The following is a 16,241-nucleotide window of genomic DNA, read 5'->3' as shown; positions in this document are numbered from 1 at the left end:
GCAACAAGAATAACAACAATAACATTTATTATCATCATTTTTATTATTATAAATCTTCAACTGCATTGTTTGAAATGATTTGAGGAAAACATGTTTTATCATTTATAATATACAATATAATACATATGAAAAACATTATATATGTCAGTTTTAAAGCATCTGTACTCTGGGAAATATACTACACTTTATATAGAAAAGGTTCTCATGTACGGTCTTTAAGACCTATTAAAATTCTTAGAAAATAGTAGTATTTACTGTAAGTGAGTTTTTCTCAAATAATTTATATTTTATTTGTAAATTATAGGACAGCGGGTTATATGTATCTGTCTACTTATAGTTGGTCTCAGTTAAAATACTTTCAAATACTTGTTCAGCTGATTCCTGAACAATTCTTCATGTCATAAATTAATATAATTTTGTCTCTATGTCATAAAGAAAGGATGATGTCATGTTTTTGTTTCCTCTGTTATGGCATGGGCTAACATGCATGACATAAACAGCATCATAAGTTCCACGTTGAAATAATAGCAGGCATCATTTTCTTGACCAATCAACAACACCATTAGACTTATTAATGGCTTGCTCCTTGTAGGACTCTATATTTCTTTATATTTCTTTTTTATTCTGAAATAAGGTCTCACTACATAGTTCTTGCTGCCCTGGAACTCACTTTGTAGACCAGGCTAGCCTTAAACTCACAGAAATCTGCCTGACTTTGCGTTCCTAGTGCTGGGATTAAAGGCATACAATACTATGACTGCCTAAGGACTATATTTCTATTTCACTGAAAAAAATGTTCTCTTCCTTGTTTACAAATTATAAAAAAGCTAGGCACTGGTGGATTACTCCTTTAATCCCAGCATCTGGAAGGCAGGGGTATGTTTATCTCTAAGTTCGAGTTTAAGGCCAGCCTGATCTACAGAGTAAATTTCAGAATAGCTAGGCCTATACAGACAAATTCTGCTTCAAAACACAAAACAAAACAAAAGGGACTATATAAATGACTATTGTAAGTATCGACAAATGTCTTAAAGAATTATTTCAATTTTTTTGAGAGAGGGTCTCACTCATTGTTTAGCCCTGCCTGGTCTAACACTCACAGAGATATGACTGCTTCAGTCTCCTGAGTTTTGTGATTAAAAGCCACCATACCTGTCAAAGAATCATGTGGCACAGCATTCTTAAGATTATTTTTAATTGTGTGATTGTGTGTGTGAGTGTGTGCTTGTGAGTGTGTGTCTGTGTCTGTGTGTCTGTGTGTATCTATGTGTCTGTGTGTATCTGTGTGTGTGTGTGTGTCTGTGTATCTGTGTGTGTGTGTGTGTGTGTGTGTGTATGAGTGTGTCTGTGTATCTGTGTGTGTGTGTGTGTGTGTGTGTGTGTGTGTGTGTGTGTGTGTGTGTGTGTGTGTGTGTGTGTGTGTGTGTGTGTGTGTGTGTGTGTGTGTGTGTGTGTGAGTGTGTGTGTCTGTGTGTGTGTGTGTGTGTATGAGTGTGTGTGTGTCTGTGTGTGTGTCTGTCTGTGTGTCTGTGTGTGTGTGTGTCTGTGTGTGAGTGTGTGTGTGTCTGTGTGTGTGTGAGTGTGTGTGTGTCTGTGTGTATGTCTGTCTGTCTGTCTGTGTGTGTATGTGTGAGTGTGTGTGTATACATCCCCTCAGGAGACAGAGGTATCTGAAGCTGGAGTTTCATGGTTGCAACCCACATGAACTTGGGTCCTCTGGAACAATAGGAAACACTTTTACCCGCTGAACTATTTCTTTGACCCTACTTCAATTTTTATGAAGCTCCACACCTTTGTAAGATGCAGTTTTCCAGTACTGTGTTAACACTGAACCAGCGTCCCTTTTCCATCTTCTTTTTCATGTGTATATGCATGTTCAAAGGTATAGAGGTGCACATGTGGATACACGTGCACATTTGTGATGTTCCGAGGCCTGAAGTTGGTCTTAGGAATTTTCCTCCTTCCCTCCTGACCTTACTCACTGTGGCAGGAACTCTCTGTCAAATCTAGTCAGTAATGTGGTTAGTCTCTCCAGTCAGCTGGTTCTGGGGAGCCTGTTTCTGCCTGCCAAGGCAGAAAGTATAGGAGAGCTGCCCTGCCCACCCTGGATCTACCCGATTCTTTGATCCTTTGCTTGCATAGTAAACAGTTTAGTCATTGAGCCATTGTTGATGCCTTCTTTTCTTTTTAATAATAGTACATTCTTCTTTTAATACAAATAAATTAACTTTAGGGTTAATTATTTGTTCTATGAAGTCCTTAAATTTTATCTTTATCTTTAATAGTTTTCTAGACAAACCATTGAAATATTTATCATAATTGCTTCTTTTATTGCTTTTTAAGTTTTCAATTTATTTTGTGTATCTGATTGTTTTGCCTACATGCATGCAGTGATCCTGTCAATGAGTAATCCACTAATGAAGTCCATGCCCTCATTATCCACCCACCTCTGAACAGTACGACCAGCTACAGCCTTAGTATTCCACGCATGACCTTTGCATAGTAGGAAAGACATGACAAATCCAAACTATATCGGCAGGTTCCCATATGAATTGTTGTTGACTGAAAAAAATTCACTAAAATATATTCTAGATGACCCACTATGAATTTATGCTCCCAACTGATACAGAAGATTGTACAATTGTTTCCCTCCTTGTAATGACCTTCAAGGAAAGGGACTTCTTTGGAAAGGAAGATATGGCATAAAATAAAATTTTCTAACACATACTAAAATAACACTCAAAACAGACTTATTTAGGCTCTAATTGTAAGACCTCCATAATTGTACTTAGAAAGAGGTGAACTCAGTTGGACAAAAAAGGCAGAGTGAAATTTATGGATAGAGCAGTATTAGTAATTTCTCCTTAATGTGAATTGTGAGCATTTATGTAAAACATAGGTCATGAGGAAGCCATGGCGGGTGTGAAGAAATGTGCCTAGTTCGGAGGCGGCCTAGTAGCCTAACAGAATCAGCATCTCTCAACTATTGTAGAAGTATAGTTTTTGAGGGTCCTATGAATGACCATCTAAGTGGTAAGACACACTGCGAGAAACATGTCTTGAACATTCTTGCATTCCATATGACAACTATAATTCGTGGTTGCTTTCACTATAAGCCACAGTGCCTGAAAGCATGAACACTACTCTACCTTCACCACACTTCCAGAATTAAAGAGCTATAGACTAACAGAAACAGAAATATGAGTTTACTTAAACACTTATAGCCTATAATTTTTGCATATACCATTGTAATACTTATTATCCTATGGATTTTTAAGTCCTATTTTGTTTTCCCCCATAATTTCACAGGTAAAATATGGAAACTATGCTTTTGTATGGGATGCAGCTGTGTTGGAATATGTGGCCATCAATGACCCCGACTGTTCCTTCTACACTGTTGGAAATACTGTTGCTGACCGGGGGTATGGCATCGCACTGCAGCATGGCAGTCCCTACCGTGATGTCTTTTCACAAAGGTAAGGCTATTAAATGATCTATATAAAAAAGGAGGCGATTAGACCTTAAAAATATACTAGACCACACTGTCTCTTCCATCACATTTTCCTTTGTGTTACAAAAAGCATTGCACAAATAACGGTTTCTAGAAGTGTGTCTTACAAGAAAATTCTTGTCTAAAACGTGTACTGTTTCTCCATAAATAAGAGGAAAGTATTGTTGTATATAACTCCTTTTACTCTCCAAAACTTGCATGTGCCAAGTAGAGTATATGTGCTACAAACTACAGCAGACGCTAGGCAGACTAATCTACATGGTAGGAAGTGAACAGCATGAAGTTGTGGGAATTAACTTATTTCTAGAAACATTAAAGCCCAAAATGTACTTCAGGACCAAACTAGAATACTAACTTGCAGATATATACATGGGAAATCTTCATCTGAATTTAGTGAAGGAAATGGTAAAACCTTTAAAATTCTCCATCTGGTATTAACATGCATATGAAGTGCTCATTATGGAACACAAGGAAAAGGTTATAAAGATAGTACATCCAGCTTCGAACTAGAATGTTCCATGACAGGGAATTGTTTAAGAAAGTTTGACAATATATTTAACTAACATTAATAATTTCTGTTGAAAAGAATTACACTGTCTCGCTCTAGTTACAAGACAAATTTTGACTTCAGAGAGAGTCACTGTCTTCTAAGTAGAGATATTGTTTACGTGACACTAATTGTTCCTTCTATTACTTGTTACTCACTAGAAGATACTGCCAGATAAGAGAGGCACTTAGGTTCGGACTGCAAGCACAAAGCATAAATTTCAGCTGAGGTTATTCAAATCGTAGATAGCAAAAAAGCAGGAAATTCAGAGGTGCAATGCATAATTAAGCCACTATCTATATGAAGTAATGTAATCCCAACATAATATTCAAAACACTGTTATTAACCTCATGTTACATTTGGGAAAACTTATTTGAAGGTTTATAGTTTTCCAAAGTCACAAAGGTGAGCGGCAGAGCTGGCCTTTGAACCCATGCTAACATGTCAACAGCCTACCATATGTGGTTGGGCTGAACTTGAGTAAGTTCATCCAAACAGCCAGCATGCCTGCCCGGGTACTTGCCTTCACAATAGAGTGCTGGCATCTGTTTAAGGCAAATGTAGATGGTTTTTAGACATATAATCAACCAAACTGAAAAGCCTCCATTAGAAGAACAGAGTGGGTGATAAAAACTGAAACTGTCTTACAGCAGCTGAGCAAAAGAAACCATATGCCCATCAGAAATGGAAAACTGAGATACCGCTTCAGGATTTTTTATGTCCCATCATCTTTTCCTGCAAGTAGCTCACAGCTCTAATCAACCAAGACGATAGTTCTTCCTTCATAGAAGAATCTTAATTCATCATGACTTTAATAGGTAGACTCCAAATCCCCTCTTACCTAAGTTATTTGAGCAGCTGGAGCAGGAATTACAACCATTGTGAGCCTTCTTCTGTGGGTGCTGGGGACAGAACTCTGACTTCACGCAAATGACTGAAATCTGGAGGTTTTGATGAGTCAACAGAACAATGATAATTACTATGCTCAGTTCCACCTCCCTAAGCATCCTCCCTTGCAGAAATAGGGTGGCTTGCTCTGTGATCAAATGATGCTAACAGCATCAACACAAGCAACAAGCTTGGTGCGCTTCTCATTCTTCTCATTCATAAAAGAAAGAAATCTATCCGTTAGCATAACTGTGCTTCTGTCCCCTCCATATAGGGAGTTAATCTGAGGCCATATTTATCCCAGCCTGGGTGATCTGTGATAGTGTCTGAGATGCCCTGGTGAATGGAATAGTCAACTGTATTGTCCCTACAACAAATCTGAAGGAAAGCTGAGACAATTGAAGAGTCCAGGAACATGGGGGAAAGAGTCACAACCCATAACCCAGCACCTAGCACTCACCACACCCTTGTGCGAAGCACTCCTTTAAAGTTTTCATGCTGACTAACTCCACCCCTTGTCCTCAGAACACATGTAGGTAGGTGCTATTGGCGTCCCATTTTATAGTCAGGAAAGCTGACAAAATAACAGCTCTGCTGATGGTTAAATTATCGTTAATAAGTGGCTGGGCTGGGATTAGAACCTTCAAAGTCTGAAATGTGAAAGGAAGATGAGGAGGGAAGACTCTATGTACTTACCTGGAGGACTGTGAATAGGAACACAGAAGGAGACAGGAGGAGGAGAAAGTGAGAAAATGCGTTTGTGTGCACTGAATTTGGAGTGATACCTAGATGTCTGTGAGAAGAAAAAAATCAGAAGTACGAGATAGAAGGTTTAGCAGGATGGATAAAAGAGATGCAGAGTTAGGGTATAGCTGTCTGTATAAAGTAAGAAAGAGCCATTGGGAGACAGTGTGTTGAAAGAGTCAAGCCCTTGTTCTGACATTAAACAAGAAAGAGAAAGATGGAAAAGAGTGCCTTTAGAATGAGTAAACACAGCAAACTCTGAACCTTCCATTCCGAGGAAGGATCATTCCTGAGCTGTGTGAGTATTCTGTGGCTATTTTATTTTTTTAATAAATCTCAAGGCCAGCTCAGCTATGCTCGGTGCCTCACCCTGAGACAGCGCCTGTCAACCTTTAAGCAAGTGTCAGCGCACCTGGGGGACCTGACAAAACAATCATTTTTGGCCTCTAGCCCTAGCATTTCTGAATCTGAGGTGTGCATAATTTTCATTTCTACCAAATTCCAGTTACTGCTGCTGTAGTAGTCACGCTGAGAAACACTACTTTAATAGGTGTTTGTTAACTTTCCCGTTCTTTCCTGATATTCTTCCCAGTTTATGTCTTCTATTGCTTCTTTGGTCTCTTCTACTCTGTGGTATATTTCAGGACACTTGGAGATACTTTTATTTGTAAATACAATCATATGTTGATGACACCAACGTTCTTTTAAGCTCATCTAAATGTTGTGAGACACCACTATGGATGATTACTGCGCTTAGTCAATTAGGACTTTCTAGCGTGCTGCCAGAAATCCTAGCATTAAGGAGTCTGGAACAAGAGAATAATAAGGTCAGTTGGGTCTACATAGCAAAACCCTGACTCGCAAGGAAATAAACAAATGAGAACTACAGAACAAATGTATAGCAAAGGAAACATGAGAGAAATCAGGGATTATTCACATAGAATCAATAACCACGTTGCACATTAGTTTGAAGCTGTGATTTCTGTTTTATATCTACCCTATTTCAACCATGAACTCATCTTCACCAAGCAAAAGACATTTCATGTCAGACATTTTGGCCTATCTTTCAAATCTACCCAGGTTGTGCCTACTGCGTCCATGAACTGTCCCCAGGGAATCACCATTGACCATCTAGAGTCTCTATAACTCAGTCTAGTCACCAAAACAATTCTTTTCCTTCAAAGACTTGACTATTGACATTAACTGGTGCTAGGTCATCACATGCTTATCCATTGTCTCTATTGAAGTAATTTGTCGTGTCTGTTTTATCATAGTCCCTTGCTAGTAAAAATACTACCAGTTATAGTCACTAAATCTTCCCTAGTTTTCATAGTGGGAGAAGAAAAACTTACAAGGTTAGTTTTCGTTGTTTGAAAAAGGAAATTTTGTGTCCTACACACCAAATGCTCAACTCTAATGCTGCCCACCTGCATCGTATCAAAAATCCAGTAATTCCCTGTGAGCTTAAACTAGAGGAGTGATACTTTGTCATGTGTTATAAAGTCATCTTTGTATAGGCTACAGCAAAGAAACAAAGTCCAGAAAGGAAAGACCAGCACTGGACAGTTGACCCTGAGAGAGGTCAACTCTCTCCTTAGTATTATTCCTTGATATTTCTTCCTGCCTATAGATTTGTAGCCCTTAGACTCTACTCCATTTTCATATGTTCAGAATGTAAGTCCATAGCAAGTATTGAATCAGACATGATGAAAATAAGGACAGAAAGATATATAAAAGATCTACAAGTTACTCTCCTTCTCCCTGCTGTCTTAGGTACCATTCCTACTGTTGGGATAAAATAGTATGGTCAAAAATAAACAGTTTATTTCACTTTACAATTCAGCATCACAGGCCATCACTGACTAAAGTCAGGACAGGATCTCAAATAGGGCAAGTACCTAGAGGCAGGAACTGACGCATAAGCCATGAGAAGTACTGTTTACTGGCTTGTTTCCCATGGTTTACTCAGCCTGCTTTCTTATAACACTCATGACCCCTAGTCCAGGATTTGCTCTTCCCACAGTGAGCTGGACCACCTCACATCAGTTCTCAACCAAGAAAATGCACCACAAGGTGCCAACAGGCCTTCTCACAGGGCAATAGAGTAGGAGGAATTTTCTCAACTTACATTTCCCTTTTTCCAAATGACCTGGCTTGTGTCAAGTTGGTGTAAAACTACCCAGCATACTTGATAAATGATTTCCAAGGCACCTGAGATTCTTAGGGGCTAACGTGTCTCTGCCTTAATTTCAGACCTCACATTGCCTCTGGGTAACTCCTGCCCTACTACCTGCCTCAGCTTAGATGGCCTGTCTACATGGGAAAAATCTACTCACATATCGCTAACTTCTAAAGCCCTTCCACATGCAGATATCAGCCCAAACAGGACAGTCACCAGTCCATCACAAAGTGAGGGGGAAATCCAAACAAGTCTAATGTTAACTCAATGAACTCAATTTAAAGAGCTGTGATTCCTTCTGAAATTTTATCTTTTTATACTAGGAGAATGCAGTCTGTTTCCATTTAGGATAGAAGCATAGTTGGTTTTTTGTTTGTTTGCTTTTTTTTCTGTTTTGTTTAATCTTGAGAAAAACTAAAACAGGGCAACCTCTGTCAATGCTTCCACTGTCCTCCCTGTAAACTAAGGGTCTTAAAACCTGCAAGTCACTTACCTGTCCTGTGCTAGAGTAGAGGTGTGGGAAGGGAGAATGAATGTGTAAGCAAACCATGCAGGAGCCTCCCTTTGGCTTCCTTTCTCAGGCAGTTCTGTTCTGGGAATAAAAAGTGGTGTCTACTCTAGGTCCTAAGCCAGTGCTGCTGACTCTGCCTTTCAGATTTCTTACATTTTAAAAAAGGGCCCTTTGGGATGGTTTATGCAGAATTCTATGTCCTACTTTAAACCTAAGAACTTTTTTGACCTTCAGTGCATGTATAAAATTGTAAAAAATAAATGAGAAAAGTGGCTTGTTCAAAGAAAAGCTTAAAAAAAAAAAAACTTCAAGCAAAGCTTTTCTGTGTTATCACTGATTAAAATAAAAGGAGAACAAACCGAAAGCTTAAATGGAGTTGTCCCTTGAAACCTTTCATACGCATGCTACAATTTTTTTTCCATTATGAAACAAAGGTTTGTAGAGCTTGCAAGCTGAATACAAAATCATCAGATTCAGTTTTATTCAGATGTGAAGGTGACCATTTTAGGCCTAAAATAGCCATTGTGACCATCATCTGTAAAAATCACTCACTGAAAACTGGCTACCTTTAGGATACAGAGTCTGCATAATCTCACAAAAGATGGTGAAGACATCCCTTCCGGAAAAATGTAAATAACGAACCATCGCATGCCACCGTCAGAGCCTCTCACATCTTCTGCCAACAGTGAAAATCCATCTTAACCCCGGCAGCAGACAGCCAATTGATGTGTTCCCACAGCTTAGGACGCTCCTTTCTTTGCCACCAGAAATGCCCTTGTGTACACAACCATTTTCACAGGCAGAACAGAGGAGTCATTCTTTTGAGAACACAGGACTTAAGTCTCGGGACTGCCAGATTGCACGGGGCAAGTTCTAAAAGAATGTCAGTACTCCTTGGAGCTCACATGGTACAGGAAGGATGGGCCCCGTCAGGAACATCAGCCACCAGCTCCCAAGCCTTCCTTACTCCTGCAATTACAATTTAAAGTCCACGCAGCTCTATTAGCGGGCTGTTTACTCTGTGACTTCATGCCACTTCAACATTGCCATCTATGTGACTAGGTCGATGCTTCCCATTAGAGGACTAACGTACAAAATAACCTTGAGGACACATAAAAATTTCGGAAACAGCCTAAAGGGAAAACACAAAATTGTTTCCAGCAAAGGGACCAATGGCCCGAGGAGCTTTGTTTAGAGACCCCTCCCCACGGCCCCTGCCAGCTAAAACCGGCATTTGGGAGTTTGCTAAATTAACTTCAGAGTGAGCCAAAAATAAAGCAAAGTCGGGTTTATTAAAGATAGAAAGGGACTGAAATCCTGTCTTATACAAAAGTGTGGGCTTCTGCGAGGGACTGGCAGTTAGGGTTCTTTGCAATGGGAATCTGTGGGGCCTTGGTGGCCCCCCAGTTATACTTGGTGGCTCTCAAGTTACACTTGGTGGCTCTCAAGTATGTGTTGACCACCTATGAAGGGTCATGCATTCGTTATGGGCAATGGATTTATACAATAATCCAGATTCAGTGTAAGTCATTTACTGTCTACTGAACAGGTGAATAAGTGTCCTTCTGCTCATGTAAGGTGTGCTAGGAACACAGAGAAATCTGAGTCTGTGGAAGTATTGGCACGGTTTCCTAGGTGAATTGGCACTGAAAGGATAATTCAACAACTGAAGTTGGAGAACAGATGAGCCAGTATTCTCCATAATGTAGAGATCCTAGCCCTAGTAACTTAGAATGTGATTATATATTAAAGAAGTAATTGAAGTTAAATAAAGTCAATGAATTATGCCCTATCCAGTATAATGGATGTTCCTGTAAGAAGAGAAGATCAGAGCACAGACCTTCAGAGAGCCAAGAGAGTTGAATCCCAGAAGCAATTAACCTTGCAGGCATCCTGAACCAATGCTTAGCCTCAAGAATTGAGAGAGAAAAAGCAGGCATTTTTCAAACTATTAGTTCTGTGCATTGACTGTATGGAACCCAGCAACAAACAGAGTTGGTGAAGTAGAATGGACAGGAGAAAGAATTTTTACAAAGCATCAAAATGGTGGGCATACAGCCAACAGGTCCTGGAGAAGATGGAAGGACAAAGGGACAACTTGACTCCATTTAGTGAGGCTAGAGATGCCTGGTCATGGTCCAGACTGACCATGAGCATGGTCAGAAGTCACTAAGGAATATCAGGCATACTAAACATGAAAGGCTTAATTTCCATAAAGATTCACTGAGGTTGTAGTGTTAGTTACTTATTATCTAGATTGTAGCTCTGGGAGAGTTATATCATAAATTTATAGCACTAATCCAGATGACACATGATATGTACCCAAAATAGAGTTTAAATGAGGATGAGAATTAGACTTTAGAGATAAGGAACCATGTGGAACAATTTTTTAACCTTGTATAAACTACAGGAGAAAGAATTGGGACAACTTAAGCAGTCCCCAAATGCCCCACACTCTCAGCAGTGTCTACTCTTCGTGAGGAACCAGCCTGATATCAGCAGAGAGGACAAGTTCCATTTTTATTAGTTAACATATTTGGCAACAGCTCCTAAGGCATCTGCCAGTTCCAGTGAATCTCGGCCCTAGACTTTTGAACTCTGAGACTGGAGAGTACTAAATTCATTCGCACTTCTAAAAAGAACATGGTTTGAGGCACATTCTATAATACCGATATTTATAACACTGCCCAGAAGTGTTCTGTTTTGTATGTGTGAAAACTGCCAGAAGAGTATGCACAGATCCTTTCAACTTCCATCTCCAGCTTTGACATCCCTGAGGAAGAATGAGCTGCCTTCCAAATATAGTTAGCCAGGAGAGAGCCCGGGAAGGGAGAAAAGAAAGAGGGAGGAAAATGAGGGGAGAGAGATTTTTCCACAGTAGCTTGACAGCTTAACTGAGCTTCAGGAAATACCTTGCTTTTAGTACACAGCAGTTTCTTTCCTAGGTGACAGTCCAGTCCCTGCTGGACTCTACACATCAAGAGCTGATTTTATTAGAACTTCTATCATTGGAGAAGCAGAAGTCAGGGAAACATATGTCTCATGTAAAGCCGGGGAGTCTCATACTTTATTTGCCAGCTATGCAGTGTTCAAATATTAGAAGGATTTAGTTTTATTAGCTCTTTCTTCAAATGTCCCACTTTAAATGTCAGTATGCTTTTCAAAAACGAGAGCAGGTTCTAGCAATTTACCAGTCAACATTTTCTGGGTGTATCTTAATGCAACGCTTCCTTCTGATCCATGGGGGTTGTGATGCAAGATCCCAAGTGGATAAATGCTAAAACCAGTAATACTAAACTTCATATTTACGTAGTTACTTACCCATAGGTTTTGTAGCATTAGCATGTATGAACCAGAGTTGAGCCGACTGTCTGTGTTTTATGCTCTAATGCCTTTTTCACTTCAGTAGTCTTGAACTTTGGAGCCATTATTAAGTAAAATGGGGGTTACTTCTGCACGAGCACTTTGGTTTTGCAACAGTATTATCAGCCTAAGGATACTGGCAAAAGGGTGGGTAGACTATGCAGTGTGAATACTCAGGACAAAAACTCACATCCTGAACGAAAGAATACAAGACACCACCGGGTCATAGCATGAAGCCATGTGACTTGAAACTTAAAATATCTTATTTTTAGAAAGTTTCACTTAATATTTTGGACCACTTTTTACAGTTTTTCACTTAATATTTTGGACCACAGTTTCCCAGTGGTGATAATTGAAAGTAGACACAGTGAGACTACTAATGGAGTGGGTTTGCTGTTACCCTGGCTGTCCACTCGCCAACTTCGTCACTTTCTGCATTCAATGTTCATGTCAACTTTCTAATCATATTTCCCAATTGCCCTTTTCTACTTTTTTTTATCATCTTAAACAATGTCTGACTTTCCATGCCAGAAAGTTTTTAAAGGAACATGGCTTCATTGTGTTTCCCATGGAAGCCGAGGCACAAAGACGGATGATAACTCTCTGGCCTCTCCTTTATTCATAAAACATTTTGCAAAGTGCATTTAGTAATTTGCCATTGTAACCACTGGCATTGGGAGCTTTCAGGGCCGAGTTCTGACACTGTGTTTAGTTCATACTTTGACTGCTCAGCTAAAACTCCCATTTGTATGCATTTATTCTGCTCTCCGCATTATGTTATCAGTCACTTTCAATATTTCAAAGCCACAGCAGGCTCTTTCTGACACACATTTGTCAGAATGAACTGCCTTGATTGCTATTATTACAGACTCCAGTGCCCAAGTAAGGAGAAAAGCTTATGTAGTACCAGAATATTGAAACTGCCCAATAAAACAATAGGCCCAGGAGGGAAAAAATAGAACAAATGTATTTAAATCAATGCCTTAAATGTCTGGGAAAATCTAGGACTATGAAATAAGGATGTAGAATTCAAAAACATATAAAGAAAATGAATGCATTTTTGTAAAAACAATAGGGGATTAATTGAGAAATGCCAGTGCCCTGGTGACTTAAGGACAGTCCCGTGCCTCTCTTCCCCTAATGAAGAGTTTGAACAGGCTTTGCTAATGGGGAGTCCACTAAACAGGAAAGGCTATAAGAAAGCCACACACTTGGGCTAACCTGAATTTAATAAAACCTATAAGAAACTGAATAGAGGTCCAGACACATTCCTCCCTGCTCATGTTTGATAACCCACAAGCACGCTCTGGGAGGAACCACAGGACACCTCCTGCTCTTTACACTGCCTTTTCACCTCATCTGTCTGTCAGGACAGGACGTCAGAGATGGAACTCAGAAATCCACTTTAGAAGCAGCAAACCTGGTATCCAAAATGAGAAGGCTTCCTGAAAATCTCTGAAACTTAAAACTGATAGAAAGCATGACATAAGACTGCATAAATGATGGCCATTACTGTGCCACATCTTTATTCAAAAGGAACTTAAGATATAGAAAATGCAAGCTTTACCACAGAAAACAGAACGGCTAGGTCGCGCTACTCTTCTGTTTTGAGAAATTGTATAACTTTATGAAATTATCTCACATCACATATTCAATATATTTTTCTATAGAAATATTCAAGAAATCATCAAAAACAGAAAATGTCCATAGTGTGAAAAGTCTAGGTTTCCTGTAAAAAAGAAAAGTTATCAAGGTTCAAAAGTATATGCCTGCAAACTCAGAAACTCAAGAGACTAAGCTAGAAAGATTGCAAGTTCAAACCCAGCCTGGACAACCCAGAGTGAGGGACTGTCTCATGAAGTATGTGATGGAGAAGAAGGACTCATATTCAAAATTAGAATTAGAAGAGCTGTAAAAGAAAAAGCCAAAAATGTAGTTCATAAATTTCTAACTTCCAGAAATGTTATCTTTCTAAAGACATGATGTTCAATACCTATTGTATTTAAAGCTTCAAGATCAAATTTTCTCCTAATTCTAGTTCAATCATATACTGAAATATTAAAATTGTGCTTAAAATGTGTCTTATTTACACAAATATTATCATAACTCTCTTACAAATATAAATAGTTTTAGCATCAGTTCTTCATAAAAACATGATTTCATGTTCATGCATACGGTCATTACAATGAAACATATTTCATTAGAAATATACATTAGAAAATACTTAGAAGGTGTTTGAGAAAAAAACATCCTTAGTTTAATTTCTATTTTCAAAAATGGAAATAATAATCCATTAAAACTCATACCTCTTGCAATGCTAAAATATGTCTTGAGATTTTCTAATTGAAGACCATGACTCAGATGGGATATAGATTATGTCATAGAACATAACTGTACTTCAGTGCATATACTTGCTAAAATATTGATTTGATATTACAACAAAAATAATTGTGTCTACAATCAAATTATTTATCTTCCAAAGGAAAAAAAAAGAATTTTATGTTTCAAGTTTTATCCATTTAGACACAAAAAACCACACACTCAGACACTCATGCACACACACTGTGAGTCACACTCCTGGCTCACCAAGCCACATCATTCTTCCCATAATAGATTTGTAACTATCACCCTGGAAAAGACTGCTGTAATCAGGAGAGACAAAGACTCCAACACACCACTTTACTAAAACATCCTGTGAAAGGCTTAGCATTTCCTGGAACATTTCATGTAAAGCTATTGTTTCTTTTTAAGGTTGTTGAGAACAGTTCTTCAATCAGATAGTTTTGAAGATGTAATTTTTGCCCATGGATATTTTATTGCTTCTGATGGCTGAAGGTGTGAATATATTCTCAATCAAGAGACAAAGTGTAGGAGCTGAAAATCCCCTACATTAGTAGCATCTATCTACAATAAGAAATTTCCTATCTAACCCCAACTTCTCAAATTTGACTAAAGTTCTATCTCTCCTACACACAGAGTGTTTTGTTAATTTTATTCTTGGTTTGACAAAAGACAACATGATACTATTTCAATGCAGGATTTCTATAAAACTGGATATTTTTTAAAAATAGGAAACCTGTTGTATTTCATCCCAATGAGTGATTACCTCCTTACAAACTCACTCACAAATGAGTTTATGAGGAAGCAACAGAAAGACCCATAACATGGACAGTGTAAAGAAATAAAATAACAAAAATGAATAACAGTGTAATCTACCAATGCTAACATATAAAAGTACTTTTTCTCTAATAGACCATCATCAGTAATTAAGAGTAAACATACTATTGATTAATATTTTACACTTTTAGAAATTGCCAACTCTCACTCAAATGTTGCATGCGCTTATTCCCGGTAGAATATTCACTCAAATGCAGATCGTATACGCTTTGCCATGACACGTCCAAGCCACAGATATTATTCTGAATTCTCCATATTTACCTGTACACATACATAGTTCCCACATAGAAAGTGTGTAGCTATTATTTAAACCCATGAAAAATGCATTGTCATCAATTTTCATGAAGAAATTGCCATAGGAAACATGAGAAAACTCCAAAATAGGACAAATAACATTGCATATTAAAATCGGAGAAGAAATGTAACAAGTAAAAATACAGTTTTAAACAATTGTGTCCTGGTTAGGCATGAGACACACATCTACAATTCTAGCATTCGTGAGACTGAAGCAAGAGGATGGCCTTTCTACCCAATTATACCCTTTAAAAAAGAAAAAAAGAAGAAAGAAAGAAAAAAGAAAACTACCTTCCTTAAGTCCTTTAAAAATAATTTTAGGATCAGTTTCCAAATTCTCTTAAGATAAGTGGTAGATATAATGTGTTGCTTTCTATAGTTATGGAAACAATGAGGCCAGGCCACTGTTAATCCCAGGACATTATTACAATGAGATGTACTTCACACTTACAAAAGCACTGATACGAAGCCAGTTAGCCCATTGCCATACTGCTTGGCTACTTCTATACATGTAGTTGTGTTAATATCACTCCAGCTCCTGAGTCCAATGGCAATAATAGCAGGGGACAAGGGATGCGATTGATACCGAATATCATATTTAAAGGCATCTTTTGTCCTCTTTGTAGAAATTGACTGAGCTTGATTTCTTTGATCAGCAAGACCTTTTGAGGTCTTTCTGAATATTACGAAGGTCAATTGGAAGTTTCTGAGAAGTGTGTTGGAAAATTAACAGAAATGCTTAGCTACACATTTTATAGCTCTGTGCCCCATTACTTTCTTATTTGGGGTAAGAAGTAAGAGAAATTCTTTTTAATGCGTTTGTGAATTATTTAATAATATTTTATGTGCTTCAAAATTATATACCCCATGTAATTCTTAGAATCTTGTGCATATTTTTACAGGCCTGGGGTAAATGCTAACATTCCAGTGTAGGTCAACTCAATACAGTTGAACTGCTGGTATAAGTGAAAAGTTCTCAACAAACTCTAGAATCTCTCTCCAGTAGAACTTCCCTATCATGACACTT

General features: G+C 38.4%; 1 protein-coding gene across 2 annotated transcripts in view; it reads left to right on the top strand.

Moving 5' to 3' along the window:
- Grid2 (glutamate ionotropic receptor delta type subunit 2) overlaps positions 1-16,241 on the top strand; it is a 1,431,657-nt gene that overhangs the window by 1,279,295 nt on the left and 136,121 nt on the right. For both annotated transcript variants that reach the window (XM_032906395.1, XM_032906394.1), the window contains exon 14: positions 3,310-3,476. In XM_032906395.1, coding sequence (XP_032762286.1) covers positions 3,310-3,476 — 167 coding nt within the window. The remainder of the gene's footprint in view (positions 1-3,309; positions 3,477-16,241) is intronic.

The sequence above is a fragment of the Rattus rattus genome, chromosome 6 (genome assembly GCF_011064425.1).
Source record: "Rattus rattus isolate New Zealand chromosome 6, Rrattus_CSIRO_v1, whole genome shotgun sequence".
Classification (NCBI taxonomy): domain Eukaryota; kingdom Metazoa; phylum Chordata; class Mammalia; order Rodentia; family Muridae; genus Rattus; species Rattus rattus.
Note: the sequence above shows the minus strand (reverse complement) of the source record. Positions and strands in the feature narration are given on the sequence as shown.